The sequence below is a fragment of the Stenella coeruleoalba genome, assembly GCF_951394435.1.
Source record: "Stenella coeruleoalba genome assembly, chromosome: 7".
In the NCBI taxonomy this organism is placed as follows: domain Eukaryota; kingdom Metazoa; phylum Chordata; class Mammalia; order Artiodactyla; family Delphinidae; genus Stenella; species Stenella coeruleoalba.
Window position 1 is genome coordinate 107,832,419 of NC_137153.1, and position 17,566 is coordinate 107,849,984.

The window sequence follows — 17,566 nt, forward strand, 5'->3', positions numbered from 1 at the left end:
ATGCACCATTTCTCCACTTAGGGATCTGATCAAAAGCCACCTCTTGTGGTGTCTAGGCTCAATTATATCCCCCCAAAATCCATACAGTCAAGTCGTCACCCACAGTATCTCCGAATGTGACTCTATTTGGAGATAAGGTCTTTAAAGAGGTAATTAAGTTAAAATGAGGTCATTGAGGCGAGCCCTATCCCAATAGGACTGGTGTCCTTATAAGAAAGGAGGATTTGGACACAGATACACAGAAAGAAAAGACCCTGTGAAGACACAGAAGATGTCTAGCTACAAGCCAAGGAGAGAGGCCTCAGGAATAACCAATACCTCAGTCTCAGACTTCCAGGCACCAGAACTGGGAAAAAATGCATTTCTGTTGTTTAAACCACTCAGTCAGTGGTAGTTAGCTGTGGCGGCCCTAGCAAGCGAATATATGTGGGGAGTTCTTCCCGACTGCCAACAGATCTCCTCCTCACTCCCCCTTTAAGAGACATCTTTCACGGCACTGTCACCGCGTTCACTTCCGAATCTCCCCCAGTCCTGATGCAGGTCACTTGACTGATGCTCAGTGGGTCTAAATGGAATCCACTTCAGACCCTCACTCATGGTGGCAGTTTGGGCAATTGTCACAGATGACAAGGGAGCTATTTTGTGACTGGGCCCCTTTCCTAGTCCCTGGTTCTGCAGCATTTCAACAAGTAAGCCACTGCCGGCCGAAATTCCATTTGTTTCACAATGATCACAAGCTAGATGAAAAGAAAGGGGCTCCAAGTTGGGGGGAATGGGGAGAACAGAGATGAGCATGGACGAGCGCAAAAGGAGAAGGTTTTATTATGGGAAATAGAAGAAAATCTGCTGACTAATGTGTGGGTTTTAGGTTAATGGGAACTTAAAATAAGGGGCCCTCCATATTGGCTGGTGTAATCAGCAAAGACTTCCTGAAGGAGGCAGCATTTGATCTGCGTCTAGAAAATCGAGAGGAAAATGAGTGCTTGGGTGAGGGTGGTTGGTACAGAGGAGGGCTTTTTTTTAAAGAGTTTGGTGCTTTTTAAATTTTGAGTGCATATAGAGCAGGGTGATTAAGAACACAGTACTTAGAGTCAAAGAGTTGGGGTATCTTGTCTCTCGTTCTTATATCAGCATCGTTGACTTTTGGGGCCAGATCACTGTTTGTTGTGGGGACTGCAGTAGCACTCACATGTGTTATGACACTCAGAAATGTCTTCAGACCTTTCTAAATGTTCCCTGGAGACAAAGCCACCTCCATTGAGAACTACTGACTTACACTGCTGTTTTGGACCAATTCCTTGCCCTCTCTGAGCTTCAGTTTTCTAATCTGTACAATGCGGGTAGCAATTGTGGATAAAATATGTGGCTGACACAGAATCTGTTAAGTGAAGGTGACTTAGCCTCAGTCTTTTTAAGAGTGGATCTATTTTCACTGAATAAAGTTGAGTGTGGAATCCCCAAACATGAAACAGATGAACGCATCAGCGCTCTGGCAGACGCAGGGTGGACAGACCCAAGCCTGCTTTCCTACTCTTCCATGATGCCTTCATGGAAACCCTGGAGACACAAATACAGAAAACCCCCAGATGTAGCTCATGAATGCCCTGGGAGAGTGGAGTCTGAGAGACTTGGATTTGAATTCTCGCTCTTTCTCTGTGGGTCCCTGAGAAAGTTGATAAACCCTAGGTGCTATGAGGGCATGAGCCCTGTCTGGCTTGTTCACCCCTGTGCTCTCCATCATTCTTCAGAATACCTGGTACATCGCGAGCAGGGCTGGGACTAGGGTGAGGCCAGCGAGGCAGGTAGGCATTTGAGGAGGCGCTCCCTCCCAGGTGAGGACCCTGTCCTCGCATGACCGGGGGAGGGAGTGCTTCCTTCATGGTAGGTGCCTCCTTTGCTTCACTCTACTCCAGCCCCTGAGCAAAGGCCCTCAGTCAATAAATTGTTTGATTCATCAGTTAACCCAGTTTCTTCACCGTTAAGATGGGGATGCTAAAATCTGCTTTGCCAAGTAATTTTCAAGTTAGGTAATACATTTAAGCAACCAGAAAATGTCACGTAGCAGTCAGGGCTACTGCTAATTTCCTTCACCTGTCAGATGGATCAGACAGACTCTAGAGGCTGAAAGTTCAGGGTATTTTCAGGAAACAGAAATCCAGTGCAGCCAGAGCCAGTAGGGGAGAAGCCAGAGACAATCAAGAAAACTGTGGGTCAGGACCATGCAAGGCCACGAGCTGCAGACACATCTTCCGTAGTACACGTGCCCCCGCACCAGGTCTGAGCCTGTGGAGGTGGCAGGTGGGCCAGCACTTACCTCTCTCTAGGCAGCTGGTGGTTGGGATTGTGGCGGCAGCGGACGCTGAGGCCGAAGAGCTTGCGGGCAGTGCGCTGGATCTTCTGCCTCTGGGCCTCCGTGGCGCTCTGCAGGAGCTTGTAGCGGTTCTGCAGGTCCCAGTCGTTGCCCCAGTGCTGATGGATGCTCCCAATGGTCAGGAAGTGGTTGCTAGGGAGACGCTTCATGAACGATTTAAACTCATCTAGCAAGAGACAAAGGCCAAGAAGGCGGGCTGAGCATGACACAGCCCCCACCTGAGGCGCAAGTGCTTAGCCCCATCCACAAGCAAAGCAGGCGCACGATAAAGCCAACTTGTTGGAGGCCTGCAAACACGGAGCTAGCCTGCTCCACTCCTCACACGCAGTGAAGAGGCCTGGAACTAGCCTGCTCCACTCCTCGCACACAGTGAAGAGGCCCCTGTGTTTTCAGTAACGGGTCTTTTACTTTGCTACCGCAGGAGTGAACCTGCATCCCGCAACCTTGCTTCAGACAGGGCTGCCCCAACTTCTGTCATTTGAATGCCAACTTTATGACATTCACTTGTACTTATATTTACTTGTACTTATCTTTGAATCAATTAAAACAGATTTTTATCTAATCCAAGTAGAGAATCACTATCAGATGCCCTCGGTAGAACGGGAGCTATAAAAATAAAGCTGTGAAAATAAATATAATGAAAATGATATTAATAAATTCTAGCCAAATGCTGTGGCCTGCTAGATGCCTGAGCCGCTGTGCCTGCTCTCACTTTGAAATTTAGGGAAGCAGCAGGTGATAGATGTGAAAGGATATTAGCAGCACCTGAGACATTCTCTGTGATGTAATCTTCAGGATCGACAGAGAACTGACATCGATCACCCTCCCCACCGTGCGCCCCACTCTCACTGGAAGCTGCATGTGTGGACCACCTTACATCAAGTCACATTTTGGGAAACTCCAGATGGGGACGAACTCTTGGGTCTCCTGGGTGAAGATTTCTGCCTCAGTTTGTGATGCCGAGTTTCAGTGTGTCAGCATGTGCTACAAGGTGACACAGCCTTAGAAGAAATTATCTAGGTCAGCTTTCTTGTTCTACATTTGGAGAAACTGAAGCCTCGAGTGGGAATATCATTTTCTGAAGGTAGAACAGTCCATGAGTAACAAGAGACAGGACTAAAACCTGAGCTGTTGTTTTCTGATCTAATACCTCCTACTCAATCCCCCACTCAACTATTGGGAAAGTTAAAAAATTAAGGGGTTGATCATTTTGCAGGAAAAACAGGCTAAATGGTTGGGATATCTATCTATCATCTATCATCTATCTGTCATCTATCTATCTAGCTAGCTAGCTAGCTAGCTAGCTAGCTAGCTATCATCTGTCTATAGATATCTGAAGCTTGATACTTTCCATAAAACCTACAAGGAAATTTCAGGTATATTAGGCATTCTTTTTTTTCTAAAAAATGCCTTCTAAGCTGTCGATAAGCACCAGGGTCAGTCTTAAACATCTACAATATATAAGTGATTTTACAGCAAACATACGAGGTGGGTGCTTTTAGTGCCCCCTTTTATAGAAAGTAAGACACAGAGAAGTTAATTAACTTACCAAGGTCACACAGCCAGCAAATGGTAGAATTAGAACTCTAGACTGGCTCCGAATCTTATGCTCTTATGTAGCATGTTACACTTACTCTCAACACATAAAGAGGATCAGTGAATTGAGAGGAAAAAAACTACATATTTTCTAATATATTAATATCTTTTCTGTTAAGGTGCTGAAACAGGAGTCTCTGACTCCTCAGGAACCTTGTTATAGACCGTTAGACATGCACGAGTTCAGACTGATTCCTGACCCTTGGATGGCTGTATAAGCATTAGTTTCTCAATGCCTCAGTTTCCCCATCTGTCAGTAAGAGCATCTAATTCAAATCTTGAGAGACGCTGTCTGCCTAAACAGTTTTCGATATCCAGAAGGTGCTGAGTGGATGGCTGTGTAAGATTGGGAGGATACACACGACGGTGCTGACGGATTTACTCAGTGGGCTGGCTGGGGGCAGGGGACTGGCCCTGATGACGCTGCTGCTCTGGCCAGTCCAGCTCTCCCCGCCACACAGCTCATCCTGCAGAGGGCTCTGCTGACCTCGGAGGAGAGAACAGTCCTTTCAAAGAACCAGAATTTGGGTCAGATACGAACACCTAATTAAAAAGTGAAAATGATTTCATTTTCTTGACTAAAAGTAGAAGGGTTCCCTCCCAATAAAGGAGGCATAGACCCCCATTTATGTGTGTAAACTGGTCCTGTGTGACCACTAACTCTCGAGCCTTGAAGGAATCAATGGCTTTGACCTTTGGCCAGTCATCAATTCCTCCAAATTACTTGGGGCTGAGTCCTTAAGGTCATGGGTTGCAAAGGAAAAGGAGGAAAGTGTACATGTACGAGCCACATACACGCGTGGATGGATGGCTTTGTTTTCATGGGTACAAACATTTCAAATGGATGAGTTGAGTGCAGGATATCTAGAGGAAAGGTGTGCTTTTGTGGAGAGACAATCGTGACACAGAAATCATTTCTGTGGCCTTTTCAGCTTACCCTGCAGCATCTCAGCTTTCTGAATTTCCTTCCACACCCACCCACTCAAAGTGGCTTCTCTTCCTTGGGAATAAGGATTCTGTGCTAGGGATTCCTACTACTTGCGCACACAGCCTACACCCCCTTCTGCTTTTTAGCAATCAGTAGACTCTCTTTTCAAAAGCATTTTATCAAATGCTTCTTTTGTTTGAGGCCAAATAATCATCATAATACATTTCCATCATGAACCTCTCCTCTTGCATGGATTCCCAGGATTTTAAATGGACTAATGGGTGCAGGTTCCTAAGGCATCACAGCTCCGCTCGATGACCCCGTGAGAGCAGAATCACGGATGCATTCTGCGCTCCCAGAACTGGTGGGAGGCCTAGAGATCACGGAAACCAGTGGTTTTCAAACACAGCGCTCTACAGCTCCGCTTTTATCTGCGGTACACGGTGGCCCCAAGGTAAGATTTTGTTTGATCAAAGGGTTTCTTGGCTAAAGATTTAAATAAATTCAAATATTAAAAACACAAACATGCCCTCTCATTTATCAGATGAGGGAACTGAGGCCTGGGGGTGGGTAAAGTAGAATTAATAAGTTACAAAAGCTGCTATGAGCAGTGGCTTTGGAATCAGGCATTCCATTACCAGCGCTGTCATTTGCTAACTACGTAACCCAGGGGAAGACACTGGGTCTTGACACCCTCCCTCCTCTAGAACACAGGAATATCACTACTCACTTTAACTCAATCTATTAACGTTGTAATAGATTTAAGGGATATATGGTTGTGTTAAAAACAGAAACCCTCTCTACATACGTCCATTTATTTAACAGATCTCTGAGCACATATTAAATGCCAAATATCTACTTGGCATCTCTTTTTGGAAGTCTCAAGGGTTCCCAAGCTTTTCATGTCCAAAACTGAGTACACAGTCTTCTTTCCAAACCTTCCAGGGTGTTCTAGCTCTGTGAGTGGTACCAGCACCCATCAGATTGTCTAGCAAGCATACCTAAAACACATCCTTGGAGCTCACCTCAACGCCCTTCCCTTGAACTCTCAGAGTCAATCTACCATCAAGCCCTGCTAATTGTTCCTTCTAAATACCTCAGCATCTCTGCACGTGTCCCATTTTTACTACCTATACAACCCCTGTAACTCACATGGCAACCATCTCTCTCCCAGGCGCCTCCCACTGGTCCACCTGCACTCACCCTCTGGTCTCTGCACACACTCAGGTACTGAGACTCTCCCTCGAGGCGGCCTCTGCTGACTCCCTGGCCATACTGCCCTCCAACGCCACGAGATTTGCTCACAGGAGCCCCTCGCTCCTTACATACATAGGATTAGCATGTCACTATTCTCTGCAGAGTTACATGATCGGTGCCGGGATTGCCCATTAACTAGAAGCTCCACGAGGCAAAAACCCAACTTTGCACCTCACCTACTTTATGGCCTCGGGTGACTGATGTTCCTCCCCTGAAATTCATTTTTCTCAACCACAAAAACAGGAAATAGCTAAGTTACCTGAAAAGTGACTTCCAGCTATGAAAGTCTGTGAATTCGTTGGATATCTATAGCAATATCTACCTATGTATGTACATATATATAGATATATACATATCCATACTTACACATATATGTGTGTTCATTTATTTAGGGAGACAGGTATACACACGTGCACACACACACACACAGACTCAGGAATCAATACAACTAGCTTTGACTCCCCTCTCCAGAGGCTTCCTATGTGCTATGACGCGTTATTCTCTCTGTCGTCTGGGTACCACAGAAGCAATACATTATAGGACCACGAACTTGATTATGTTATTCAGTATTCCACTCGCTGGAGACTTACTGAGTGCCTACTCTCTGACGGCTGCTAGGACGGCTCTGGACCCTCCAACGTGAAAGGCTTGGGGGGTTACTGAGTGCTCCCCTCAGCTATACTAATTCCAGCGAGATCATTTTCCCGACTCGGCAGGGCACCATTCATGCAGTAGTAGCATCAGGCTCTCTACCTGAATTCTCCAGGTCCTTGTAAGCTTCGGCCCAAGACTTGGCCATGTTGGCCAGCGTGTACTCCATGATCTGGATGTCGGTGATGGGGCAGTTGCACTGCGGGAACTCCTCGGCACACTGGCATCTACACTGGCTGTTCTGGCACACGTATTCCCCCTCACCGTTGCACATGATGTAGCTCAAGGCTGATTGGACAAATTTCTCTTGCAGATACTGAGGGAAGATGATCTGAAGACCTGTTTGAGAATAGCAAGGAGGGGAAAAGGAAAGGTTAGAAAAGGTGTTTCATTAACAGTTTCGAGAGGTGATGCGTAGGACTCCGAAGCTGCTAGCTTTCTCTTTGTGTAACCAAACTATCTCTGGGCCTGCCTAGATCCACACAGGGCATAATTGGCAAGGCCTCCAGTTGCCTTGCTTCTAGTTAAACTTCTCAGGTCATGACCTTGGCCATCTCTGCACTGCATACTCTATTCTGTGATATTAGGACTGAAGCTAGAGCCAGATCTGTTAATATACCTTTTCCATTTTGGGAGAAAACCCTTACTGAAAGCACAAGATTGCCGTTTATTTTTCCTTATTTCCTTCTTTTCTTTCCTTTTCCTTTCATCTAATATTTATGAACCCTATTTATGAAGCACAAGCCCTGAGCTAGGCACTAGGTCTATAGAGATAAAAAAGACACGACCTTTGCCCTTGGGGAGTTTATAATATAATCAGCAGGGGTAGACATGGACACACATCATCATAACATAGCTTTATAGACCCAGAGCACAGTCAGCCATATGAGGTAACTGGACAGCAGAAGGCTGCAAATAGCATTGCTGGGATAGCAGGGAAACGTTTGCAGAGGAGATATTTGGGCTGGTTGAAAAGTGAATAAGAGATCATTATGTAAAAAAGAACAGGAAGCATACTCTAAAGAGAGGGGTAGCAAGAACTAAGACTTAACATGTCTGGGAGTTGCTGGTGAATGAAATGAATTTGATGGGTGGGGTTGCAGTGCTGGAGGAGAACAGGTTTTAGAAAAGGGCAGATGCCAGAGTGCAAAGGTCGTTATTATTATGCTAAGGAACCTGGACTCCATCCTGTGAATAATGGGAATACTTTGGTAGTTTCCTGGGTAAGGATGATAGAAATAGAGTTATATAATTGAACAGGACCACAGTATCACTCACACGTACACATAAATATCAGTGGAGAATGGCATCCAATTAAATTAATTATCTCTTCTTTGCTTAAAAATGAAGAAGGCAAAGCCCACCAAGAGGAAATGAGTAGTTCATGGTTATAAGATGAGTGCTGTTGACCACACCTCATGATTTTTTCTCTACACTTGACTAATCAAAGTCCTAAGCCAGAGGGCCAATGATGGAGAAGGATTTATCTGGGCACGAGTACTAACTACTCTTGTACCTATGAAATGTCAGCACAGCAGGCCAGCGCCTATGGTGCCCAGAAAAAAGGACAACTCTGGGCTAAATTAATTAATTCAAGCACTTTTGCCTGGGACATTTCTCTCCACCTCATTTGGAGCTGCCAACAGTTTTTGCCACCAGTGCATACTGGGGTAATGGTTTTACTACCCACTGTGTAAAAGAGAACTGTGCTATTTGGATTAAATTTTTTTCTCATTCGTGCTTCAGGGACATCCCTAATCCTACTCATCAGGGATCTTCTGAATAAACTCAGCATTTCTTTCACTCTCGACTTCAAAGTTGTGTTTCTAGATTTTTATCTTTGTTTCTCTTGCTTTCAGATTATTAAAAAAAAAAACGAAGCCCATCATTTCAACCTGTCTTCATATGGCAGCTAAAAAAAGACTATTTTCAGAGGGGCCTTGTGAAAAAGAAGACTGTGCTTCTAGTATGCCTTCTGGTAGGAAATCATAACACAGTAGTTAAGAGCTGGGCATTACTAGAGTCAGGCTTCTCTACTGACTACCTAAGTCATCTCAAGTTAGTTAGTCAACCTCTCAAAGGCTCCACTTTCTCTTCTCTAAAATGGAGACACCTTTAGTACCTACATCAGAGGGTTATCGAGAGAGCTAAGTGAAATAATTCTTTAGAATTGTCTAGAACAAGTCCCTGACGCATAGCAAACGAACACATGTGATTTATTCCTATTTTTGATGATGATGATGACAGGGATGCCATTTCTCTGATTAAAGTGTTTTTAAAAGTTTCAACAGAAACTTCAGGATAAACAAAGGAACAATAGCTGTGAGTATCTAATCAGAAGAAGAAAATATCTAGAAGGCAGTGTTTGGGTATTTGGAGAGCTTCCACAAAAACGTGGGGTCTAGAATTATGTGTTTGTTGAACCAGCACTGGTGGGAGGGCTATTCGGAAAGGTGGATCCTTTGTCAACATGCACAGAAGACGTTCTGACAGACAGAGCTGAACAGCCCCGGGGCGATGCTCCATCACAAGGCTGGGTGGGTGAGTGCCACCCCAATGAGCAGAGGGTCCAAATGAGTGAGTCACTGCTCAGCAGGGCTCCTGTACGGAGGGGTATGATGCAAATACCAAAAGGTAGAGCAAATCAAATCAAGCAGTAAAGTCCTTCTAAAGCAAGTCTCTAATTCTTTCGGAGTATGCATTATTGAGTCACTTTATCTGTATCACCATGTTCACTTCCAAAGCAAAATTTATTTTTAGCTGATCCCAATCCCCTACAGGCATCTAAGTCTATGGATTGGGGTTAAGTTTCTGTTGCTTAAAGACATTCTACAGACTATACTCTCAGTCCTACTTTTCTAGCTTGCTCATCATTTTCTTTCTCCCCCTTTGTACGGGATAAAATATTCTATTCTTAGTCCCAGCCCAAAAGGAGTCTGGGGAGAGCATTTTTCAAAAATTGCATTAAATCATTTCTCCATCTGGCAAGGATACAAAAGGCAGTATTACCTACCCCATGTAACGCAACTGAAAACAGATGAAGTTTGGGATTGGGGGGTTTCTGGGAACAGCTGAAACACAAAACTGGTTGCTCTTTAAAAATGGAAACCCAGAACCTGCCAAGCTGTCTCTGAGGCGGAATCTCCTGGGCAAATTTGAAAGAGAATAATGAAGACATAGCAATTAAAAAGCACTTTTCTGCAAAATGTCATTACTGTTTAAAGTTACATAACCATTTCTCCAGCAGCGGAGGTTCACATAGCAGTCACCGGCAGTGTCGTCTCCCAATGACCTGTGTCCAACAAAGAGGCCCATTGCTGAGCACCTCCTACATGGGCGCCTGAGTCCTGCCGGCTTCAATGGGAACCATAAATAATCTGGAGGGGAATTTGGCCTGGGGAACCACAGTTCGAAAGATATACAGCTGCCGGCTGGGGTGGAATCTTCTGTCCCCAGAGTTCCCAAAGATATACACACACACACACACTCACACACACGGAAAGGAAAACCGAGAAAATGAGAGAGAGAAAAGTCCACCCTTGGTGCCAAGCATATAAATTTGGCCTCACAAAACCCAGGAAGGCAAGAGTTGAAAGCGCCATTTGCACAGCGACTATCCCAAGCTAAACATATGGACTCTGCACCCCCAGCCCAGTCTTGTTATACTTAAAAAAAAAATCTTGTACTTTAAAATGGCATGTTCTGCTGTTCCACAGTGGGCACGATGTCGATGTGGGAACCCCCATGTCATCTGCCTTCTCTTTTCCCGATTTCTGCCCCATCTTCCTCAGTCCCCCCTCCTGCCTCACTTCAACACGCACGTTGCACGATACCTTTTGTATTTTACGTACAGTCTCTGTGCTGTCACACGAGAGGGTATCTCTATTTCACTGACCGCGTCCTTTCTCTTCTCTCCTTATCCTCTCTTCTTTTTTTTCAGGACATACGGGCATCCTGCCCTTTTTCAGTCCCTCTTTTGTGCCAGTCTTATTCCTTCTACAGTCTCTGCACTTGTCCTCCCCTGTGCCTAGAATATTCCTTTTCCAGATCTCTGCCTGGCCCCCTTGTCCTGCCATCCAGACTTGTCCAGACCACCCGAGTTAAAATGTCTCTTCTATTTGCTTCACAGAATTAGTTTCTGAATGAAATTACCTTATTCATTTGTCTTCATTTTTGTTCCATCTCCCCCATTAGACAGTGGGCTTAAGGGGGACAGCCCACTTTTTTATTGGGGAGATGGGCTTTAGGGGGACAGAGGCTTATCTGTCCACGACAAGCCCCCAGAGTGTAACTTAAGACCAAGCCTGGTGGAGGTTTCAGACTCTCATTTGTTGAATGAAAGAAGCATCCCCTTTCTCATCCCAACTGAAGAGAAAGTTGTCCCTAAAACCTCTGAGGCCATTAGAATTGAGGACATGTCCATAGCTCCACAACTATAGTAAAAGACTCAGGACTTGAATCTCGGAATTTGGACTGAATTCTGAAACACTCGCAGGTCCTTCCGCATCTCCAGTGGGTACGTGTGGAAACTGAGACGAATGCCTGGCTTGGGGCCTCTGTGGTAACTATGGCACAGAGTGGCCTCTGGGAATGTCTTAGCCCCTCTGAAACTCAGTTTTCTTGCCTGTGAAGTTAAAAATTCCAATAACCACCTTCCAGGGCCGTTGAAAAGGGTAAATGAGGGGAGAAAAGCCATAAACAGCACTTTAGCAAACACCTGACTCTTATGGGCTGAATGTTTGTGCCCCTCCCACCCCAATTTCATATGTTGAAACCCTAACCCTGTCCCACCTTGTGATGGCATTAAGAGGTGGGGCCTTTGGAAGATGATTAGGTTTAGATGAGGTCATGAAGGTGGGGTCTGCACGATGGGATTAGTGCCCTTATAGTAAGAGGAAGAGACAGGAAGGCATGCACCCTTGCGCTCTCTCGCTCTTCCTCCCTCTCTCTCTCCCTCTCCCCCTCCTTCCCTCCTTGCCTCCCTGAGCACACACTAAGAAAAGGCCACGTGAGCACACAGTGAGAAAGCAGCTGTCTACAAGCCAGGAATGTGCCTTAATCGGACACTGAATCTGTCGGCACCTTGACCTTAGACTTCCCAGCCTCCAGAATGGTAAGAAATAATGTCTCTTGTTCAAACCACCCAATCTATGGTATTTTGTTATAATTAAGTGTTCAATAAATGTTAGGTTCCTCCATTTACACCCTATTAGAACATAATCCATTACCTGGACCAAACTTGAGCCCTTCTTGGAAAAATCCTTCTTGAGTAGCCCCATTTGGGCTAGTAGGAAACATGCCAAGAGTGCAACTTGTCTTAATAGCATTATAGTAATTATTGTAGGTGCTCATTATTATTGTTCCATTGTTTGTACTTCAATGAATTTTCCTTCCTTCCCTCCCTCCCTCCTTTCCTTCCTTCCCTTCTCTCTTCCATCTATCGTGGTCTTCTCTCCATCTCTCTTCCCTTCTTTCCACACATATTGCTTAAGCTCTACTGGGTGGCAGGCACTGTGCCACAGATACCAGGGTGAATAACGCAGGCAACTCCCTGCCCTCGCTGACCTCACGGTTAAGGAAGGAGACAGACCTGTAAACAAGCTGCTTGGATGCAGTGAGACCAGTGCTTTAGCAGAAGCACAGATTGCTCGGGGAACACACGGGAAGAATACCTAGCCCAGCATGGAGTAGGGGTGGTCAAAGACTCTCTTCTAGAGGAAGCAGCATTTAGGCTGAGACCCAATGGATTAACAGGAGTTAGGGGATGGGAGATCCACAGGAAGAGTGTTCTAGAAAGTGGAAACAGCATGTGCAAAGGCCTCAGGAAATATTATTCTTTCCAACTAAGAACCAACTTAGCCATCACCTTTCTTTCTGATTAAGGTTCATCTTTTTTTGTTTGTTCATTTACTTCCAAGTTCCCTAGAGAAGAACAACTTCCGGCACCTCAGAGAAGATCACAACTCTGAAGGGAAGAATGACACAGAGCAGAGATCTGTCAGCTCATTAGAGGAACAGCGCTTCTTACAACAACAAAGGTCAAGGATCCTGGTCTCTTACAGGCAGGGAGTGAACCTGAGATTCAGAAAAAGAAAGCGGCTCACTGTGCTTCTGAGTTTCAACCACTGGGGGGCGCTAAAGTAACAGAACTTTCAGGGTAATCTTACATTGGATCCCTGGAGACCTTTGAGGACATTGTCAATATTGCTGTTGTCAATATTGCTGTGTAAAGCAGGCACCTGGTTCAGGTGACTGTGCTCAGTGAGCTACGGAACACTTAATGTCTGGAAAAGAGGACACTATCAACAAAAGCCAATGCAACCTTCATCCCTGACCCTGACCCTGCTCCTCTGCTGATAGGACCTCTTAGCCACTTTCTCCTTCCTTCAACAAGCAGTACCTGAGGAACTGCTGGACTAGATGTTTCCTACCTTCTAAGGACACAGAAGTGCTACTGGAGATTCAAAACTAAAGTTCAGAATCCAAGAGACAAAAGCCTTAACTGATGATTAAAACATAAAGTTGTATGATGTCTGGTAAATAGTAGGTGTTCAATAAATATATTTCAAATATTGAATAAGCCAGTGATCTATTATGAAGATGAAAGAAAATAAGCCTGGGCATGATAATTATGGAAGACTTCGTGATGTGAGTGGGATGTGGGCAGAGTCTTGAGACACGAGCCTGGTCTCAGTAGATAAAGAAGGGCATCCCCAGCATTCCATGGAGAAGGCATACGCTGCACAAAGTTGGGTCAGTGTGTGCATACCTTGTATCAATCTAAGTCTTGTTCAAGGCAAGAGTTCTATATCTTCCTTTGGTTTCCCTCAGCTTTGTTTTTATTTTATTCTATATCCTAATTACCTAATATAGTAATATTTTTGATGGATTTGCTCTTTTCTGACCTATTTCATTAAACATTAAATGTACGATCTCTTACAGTGCTAAGAGGAAGAGGGAAAAATACAGGTTCTGTTTTGGTTGAGTATAAATATTTTTCTATCCTGTTCTTGCATCAGAATGTGGCCCCCTGTAGATCTCTCAGAGCCCTATAGGAGTCCCACCTGTTGTCTTGTACCTGCTAAGTTCTGCTTGTCAAATTCTGTCCATTTCTGAAAAGCACGAGGCGAGGAGAAGGACAGCAAGGACTGTACCTTTTGCAAAAAGTCAGCCTGACCCCCTTCCTGTGAAAGCCCAGGGATTTCAGACTGGCAGATAAAGGACTTCATGGTTGCAGCAGTCATTCTGAACCTCAGTGTAATGAAGGCGTGCAGGTCAATTACCCATCTGTTTGTGTTTCTATTGCCATGAATTACAGTATCTATCGCTGACAGCTCATTGGAGTGGAATGGAAATAAGATGATAATTCACAGGGTGAAACTGTGCAGAAAGGGCAAAAAGGCTATGATCTCATTCAGAAGCTCAGCCCTGTCTCCATGACGGGTCATTTGCACTCCAGGAAATGAAGAAGGGCAGCTACCTGGGGGGAAAAGTGGGTGGGTTCTGGCTCCCCCTTCTGGATAGAATAACCCTGCGGGATCTTGAGGAGTAGACATGGAACTCTTGGAGGAAAAGTACAGGTAAACGATATTCTGCACAATAAAATGAAAACCTTTTTAAACCAGCAGAAGTTTTGAGGGGTGACTGGCAGGATAGAAAGGTGACCCTGTAGGGATGCTCCAAAGAACCTATTAAAGCGTATTCAGTGCCCCTCCCTGCAGTGTCCTGCCTTTGAAAAATTACACACTCCCACCCTCTGAACTCAGATAGGTTCCCGTGACATGTTTGGGTTAATGAAATGTACAAGTGATGTCTGCAACTTCCAAAACGAAGCTACGAGGACCCACATATGGATCCATCAGATTCTCTTTTCCCATCACCACAAGAACAACAGTGTTCCCTCTAGAGGCCACTGCTGTTCTCCAGATAAATGCCTTCTTCATTCTGTGAAGCAGAATCACAAGTGACTTGTGACCATGACGTAGCATCAGTAAGAAATGAGTATTTACATTTGCCAGCCACTGAGATTCAGGGATTGCTTGTTCGCACAACATAACCTAGCCTGTACTGATGGATACAGGAAGTGGCAAACTGGGGGCGGGCCTATTTTCACAAATTAATTCTATTGGAATGCAACCACACAGATTGAAGTATTGTTTACAGCTGCTTTCACATTACAATGGAAGAGATGGACAGTTGCAACAGAGACTGTGTGTGACCCACAAAGCCTAAAATATTTACCATCTGGCTCTTTACAGAAAAAGTTGGCCAGCCAGTGTACTAGTTGTTCATGAAGATTCTTTCAACCTTGATTTTGAGTCTATTCTGTGCTGGTCTTATTTCAATTATTAAGCAAACAGGTATCTATTAGGTGCCAGGTGCTCTTTCAGGCACTGGCGAAAAGGCAAGGAACTAGAAACAAAATCCTTGCTCTCATGGAACTTACTTTCAGTGAGGCAGACAATCAGAGGAGGATTTAAACTGGCAAAAGGGATTGGGGGCAGGGAGACTTCTAAATGACAGTTTTAACTTTGAAAAAGAGAATATGGTCTAAACTACGAAATCGCTAACGATAAGGAGGCCAAAATACTTTTTTTCTCCAACATAATTTAAAAATTCAATTTCATAAAATTGCAACATGAAGATGCCCTTGAAGCTTTAAGAAGGGGTTGAGTCAATTTAAACCTAAGCTTCTTCATAGAATTCATGATAAAAACCAAATGACACCTCTAAGATTCTGTGTCACCTGATCCCTAGGTCAGCTGATGTCTGCAGATTCTTTTCTCATCTAACTCCCCTTTTTTGCTACATCCTGTACCACTACCACCGCTGTCCCCCAAATGCTCCAAATTCTCTTTGTTCAAATTTTGGCTCCAGCTCTGATTAACGGCATGACCTTGGGAAGTTAAAACTAAGAGGCTTAAATTCTCTGATTTTCAGTTTCCTCATTAAAGCTTCCTGTGTAGGGTTTTTGTAAAAGTTAAATGAACAATTTTATATCTTGATTGTGGTGGTATCTTGATTACATGATTGGATATGTCTGTCACATTCATAGAACTGTTCACCTCAAAAGGGTGAATTTTTCTGGATGTAAATTATATCTCCATGAATGGGAAAACAAAATCAATTATGTAACCCATGTGAAGCTCTTAGTACATGATAGTTATCCAACTAACGTCATTTCCTGTCCTCACCCTGTTTTCTATTGCTTTCTCTGGAAGCCTTTGACAATCTGAGGCATTCTCTCTGTGGGCAACCAAAGCACCTAGCACATAACTCAAATTCTAGTAGAACACATATTGCATCATACCATGTGTGTCTATATTCATGTTCCTCCTGGTCTGTGAGCTCCTTGAATGCAAGAGGCAGTACCTCATTCACCCCCCACTTCCTTGTTATCTGGCACATTAGTGTGTACCCAGTAGTGAGTTTGAATGAAGGTGAATTTAGAGAGGATGGGCTTCAGAGAGGACTGTGTTTCTCTGTTCTGGGCTTAGCACAGCCTACCTCCCTAGAGCCATTCCTCATGAGCAGGACCTGTTTCATCTTTCCCAACATCATAGCTTGAAACCTGAAGCTACTTTAACTTCAGCTCAATAGTGAAGGGGACAGGTGCTCAGAAACATCTGAGTGAAAAAATGCACAAATTGAAAAAACATCCTAAGAGAACAATGATGCTAAAAGGCCTTGACCACTCATTTCAGCACATATTTTGTTTGGGATCCATTGCTACAAATTATGATTCTTGAGAGCTGTAACTGCCTTTTCATTCTTTCCATGCTATCAAGCACAATACTAGATCACAGTAGGTGTGTAAAAATAAAACTGTTCAATTCAGCCACTCTTAGGAAAGTCCTTTCACTCACCATGTTATTGAGGCAGGCACTGTACTAGATGTTAGAGATACAGAAATGAATAAGATGGTTTCTGACCTCAGGGGGCTCCAGTTGGGTAGGAGAACAAAATTCATAAATGTACAACTAAAATAAAATATACACACATTTCAGCAAAAAGGAATAAAGAAAAGACCTCTACTTCTGTAAGAGTAGAGGAGTTTGGAATAGTTATTGTGGACAGGATTGAACCCAAGTGAAATTACAGTCCAGCATTTGCCAAGCTGTATAACACAGAATCATAGATCTGCAGATGTAACCAAGATCAAATACGTTCAGGAAACTCTGTATATTTAATCCAGCTCTTGAGACTCCTAATACACATTAGCCCAGTTGAGGCACTGAGAAGTCCTGCAGTAAATAAGTGTGGTTTATGTTATTTAATCCAGTGTTTCAGTATTATTGAGCTTTTGCTACATTTCTGTTTCCTAACAAACAGCCTCCAAATCCCAGTGGTTTACAACCACAAAGGTTTATTTCTTGCTCATGTTTCATGCTGGCTGGGCTTTGGCTCTGCATCAGATGTCTTCTTCTTTCGGATCTATACTGAAGGAGTGGCGTCTCTCAGGTATATGCCATTCTCATAACAGAGGGAAACAAAAGCCAAGCCAGGCAATGTCTCCTCAAGTGTCTTCTAAGATGAGGCATGCATTATATTCTCTTACATTCCATTGGCCAAAGCAAATCCTATGTCCAAGTGCAATGTCAACTAGGTGGGGTGTATACATCTCCCACAGGACAGCATTGCCTGTCACACGCAATGCACTGTTATGTATAATTCTCTCAGGGAAGAGAGAGATGCAATCACGCAATGTACCACAAAATAAACTTATTTTTCCACCAAAGCTTATTTTTTAAAGTTGAATTGTC

At 44.2% G+C, this 17,566-nt stretch overlaps 1 protein-coding gene across 5 annotated transcripts in view; it reads right to left on the reverse strand.

Annotated features, from left to right (window-relative positions):
• BRINP1 (BMP/retinoic acid inducible neural specific 1) overlaps window positions 1-17,566 on the reverse strand; it is a 423,362-nt gene that overhangs the window by 22,695 nt on the left and 383,101 nt on the right. For all 5 annotated transcript variants that reach the window (XM_079927237.1, XM_079927235.1, XM_079927238.1 and 2 more), the window contains 2 exons: window positions 6,906-7,142; window positions 2,315-2,537 (listed from right to left, as the gene is read on the reverse strand). In XM_079927237.1, coding sequence (XP_079783363.1) covers window positions 2,315-2,537; window positions 6,906-7,142 — 460 coding nt within the window. The remainder of the gene's footprint in view (window positions 1-2,314; window positions 2,538-6,905; window positions 7,143-17,566) is intronic.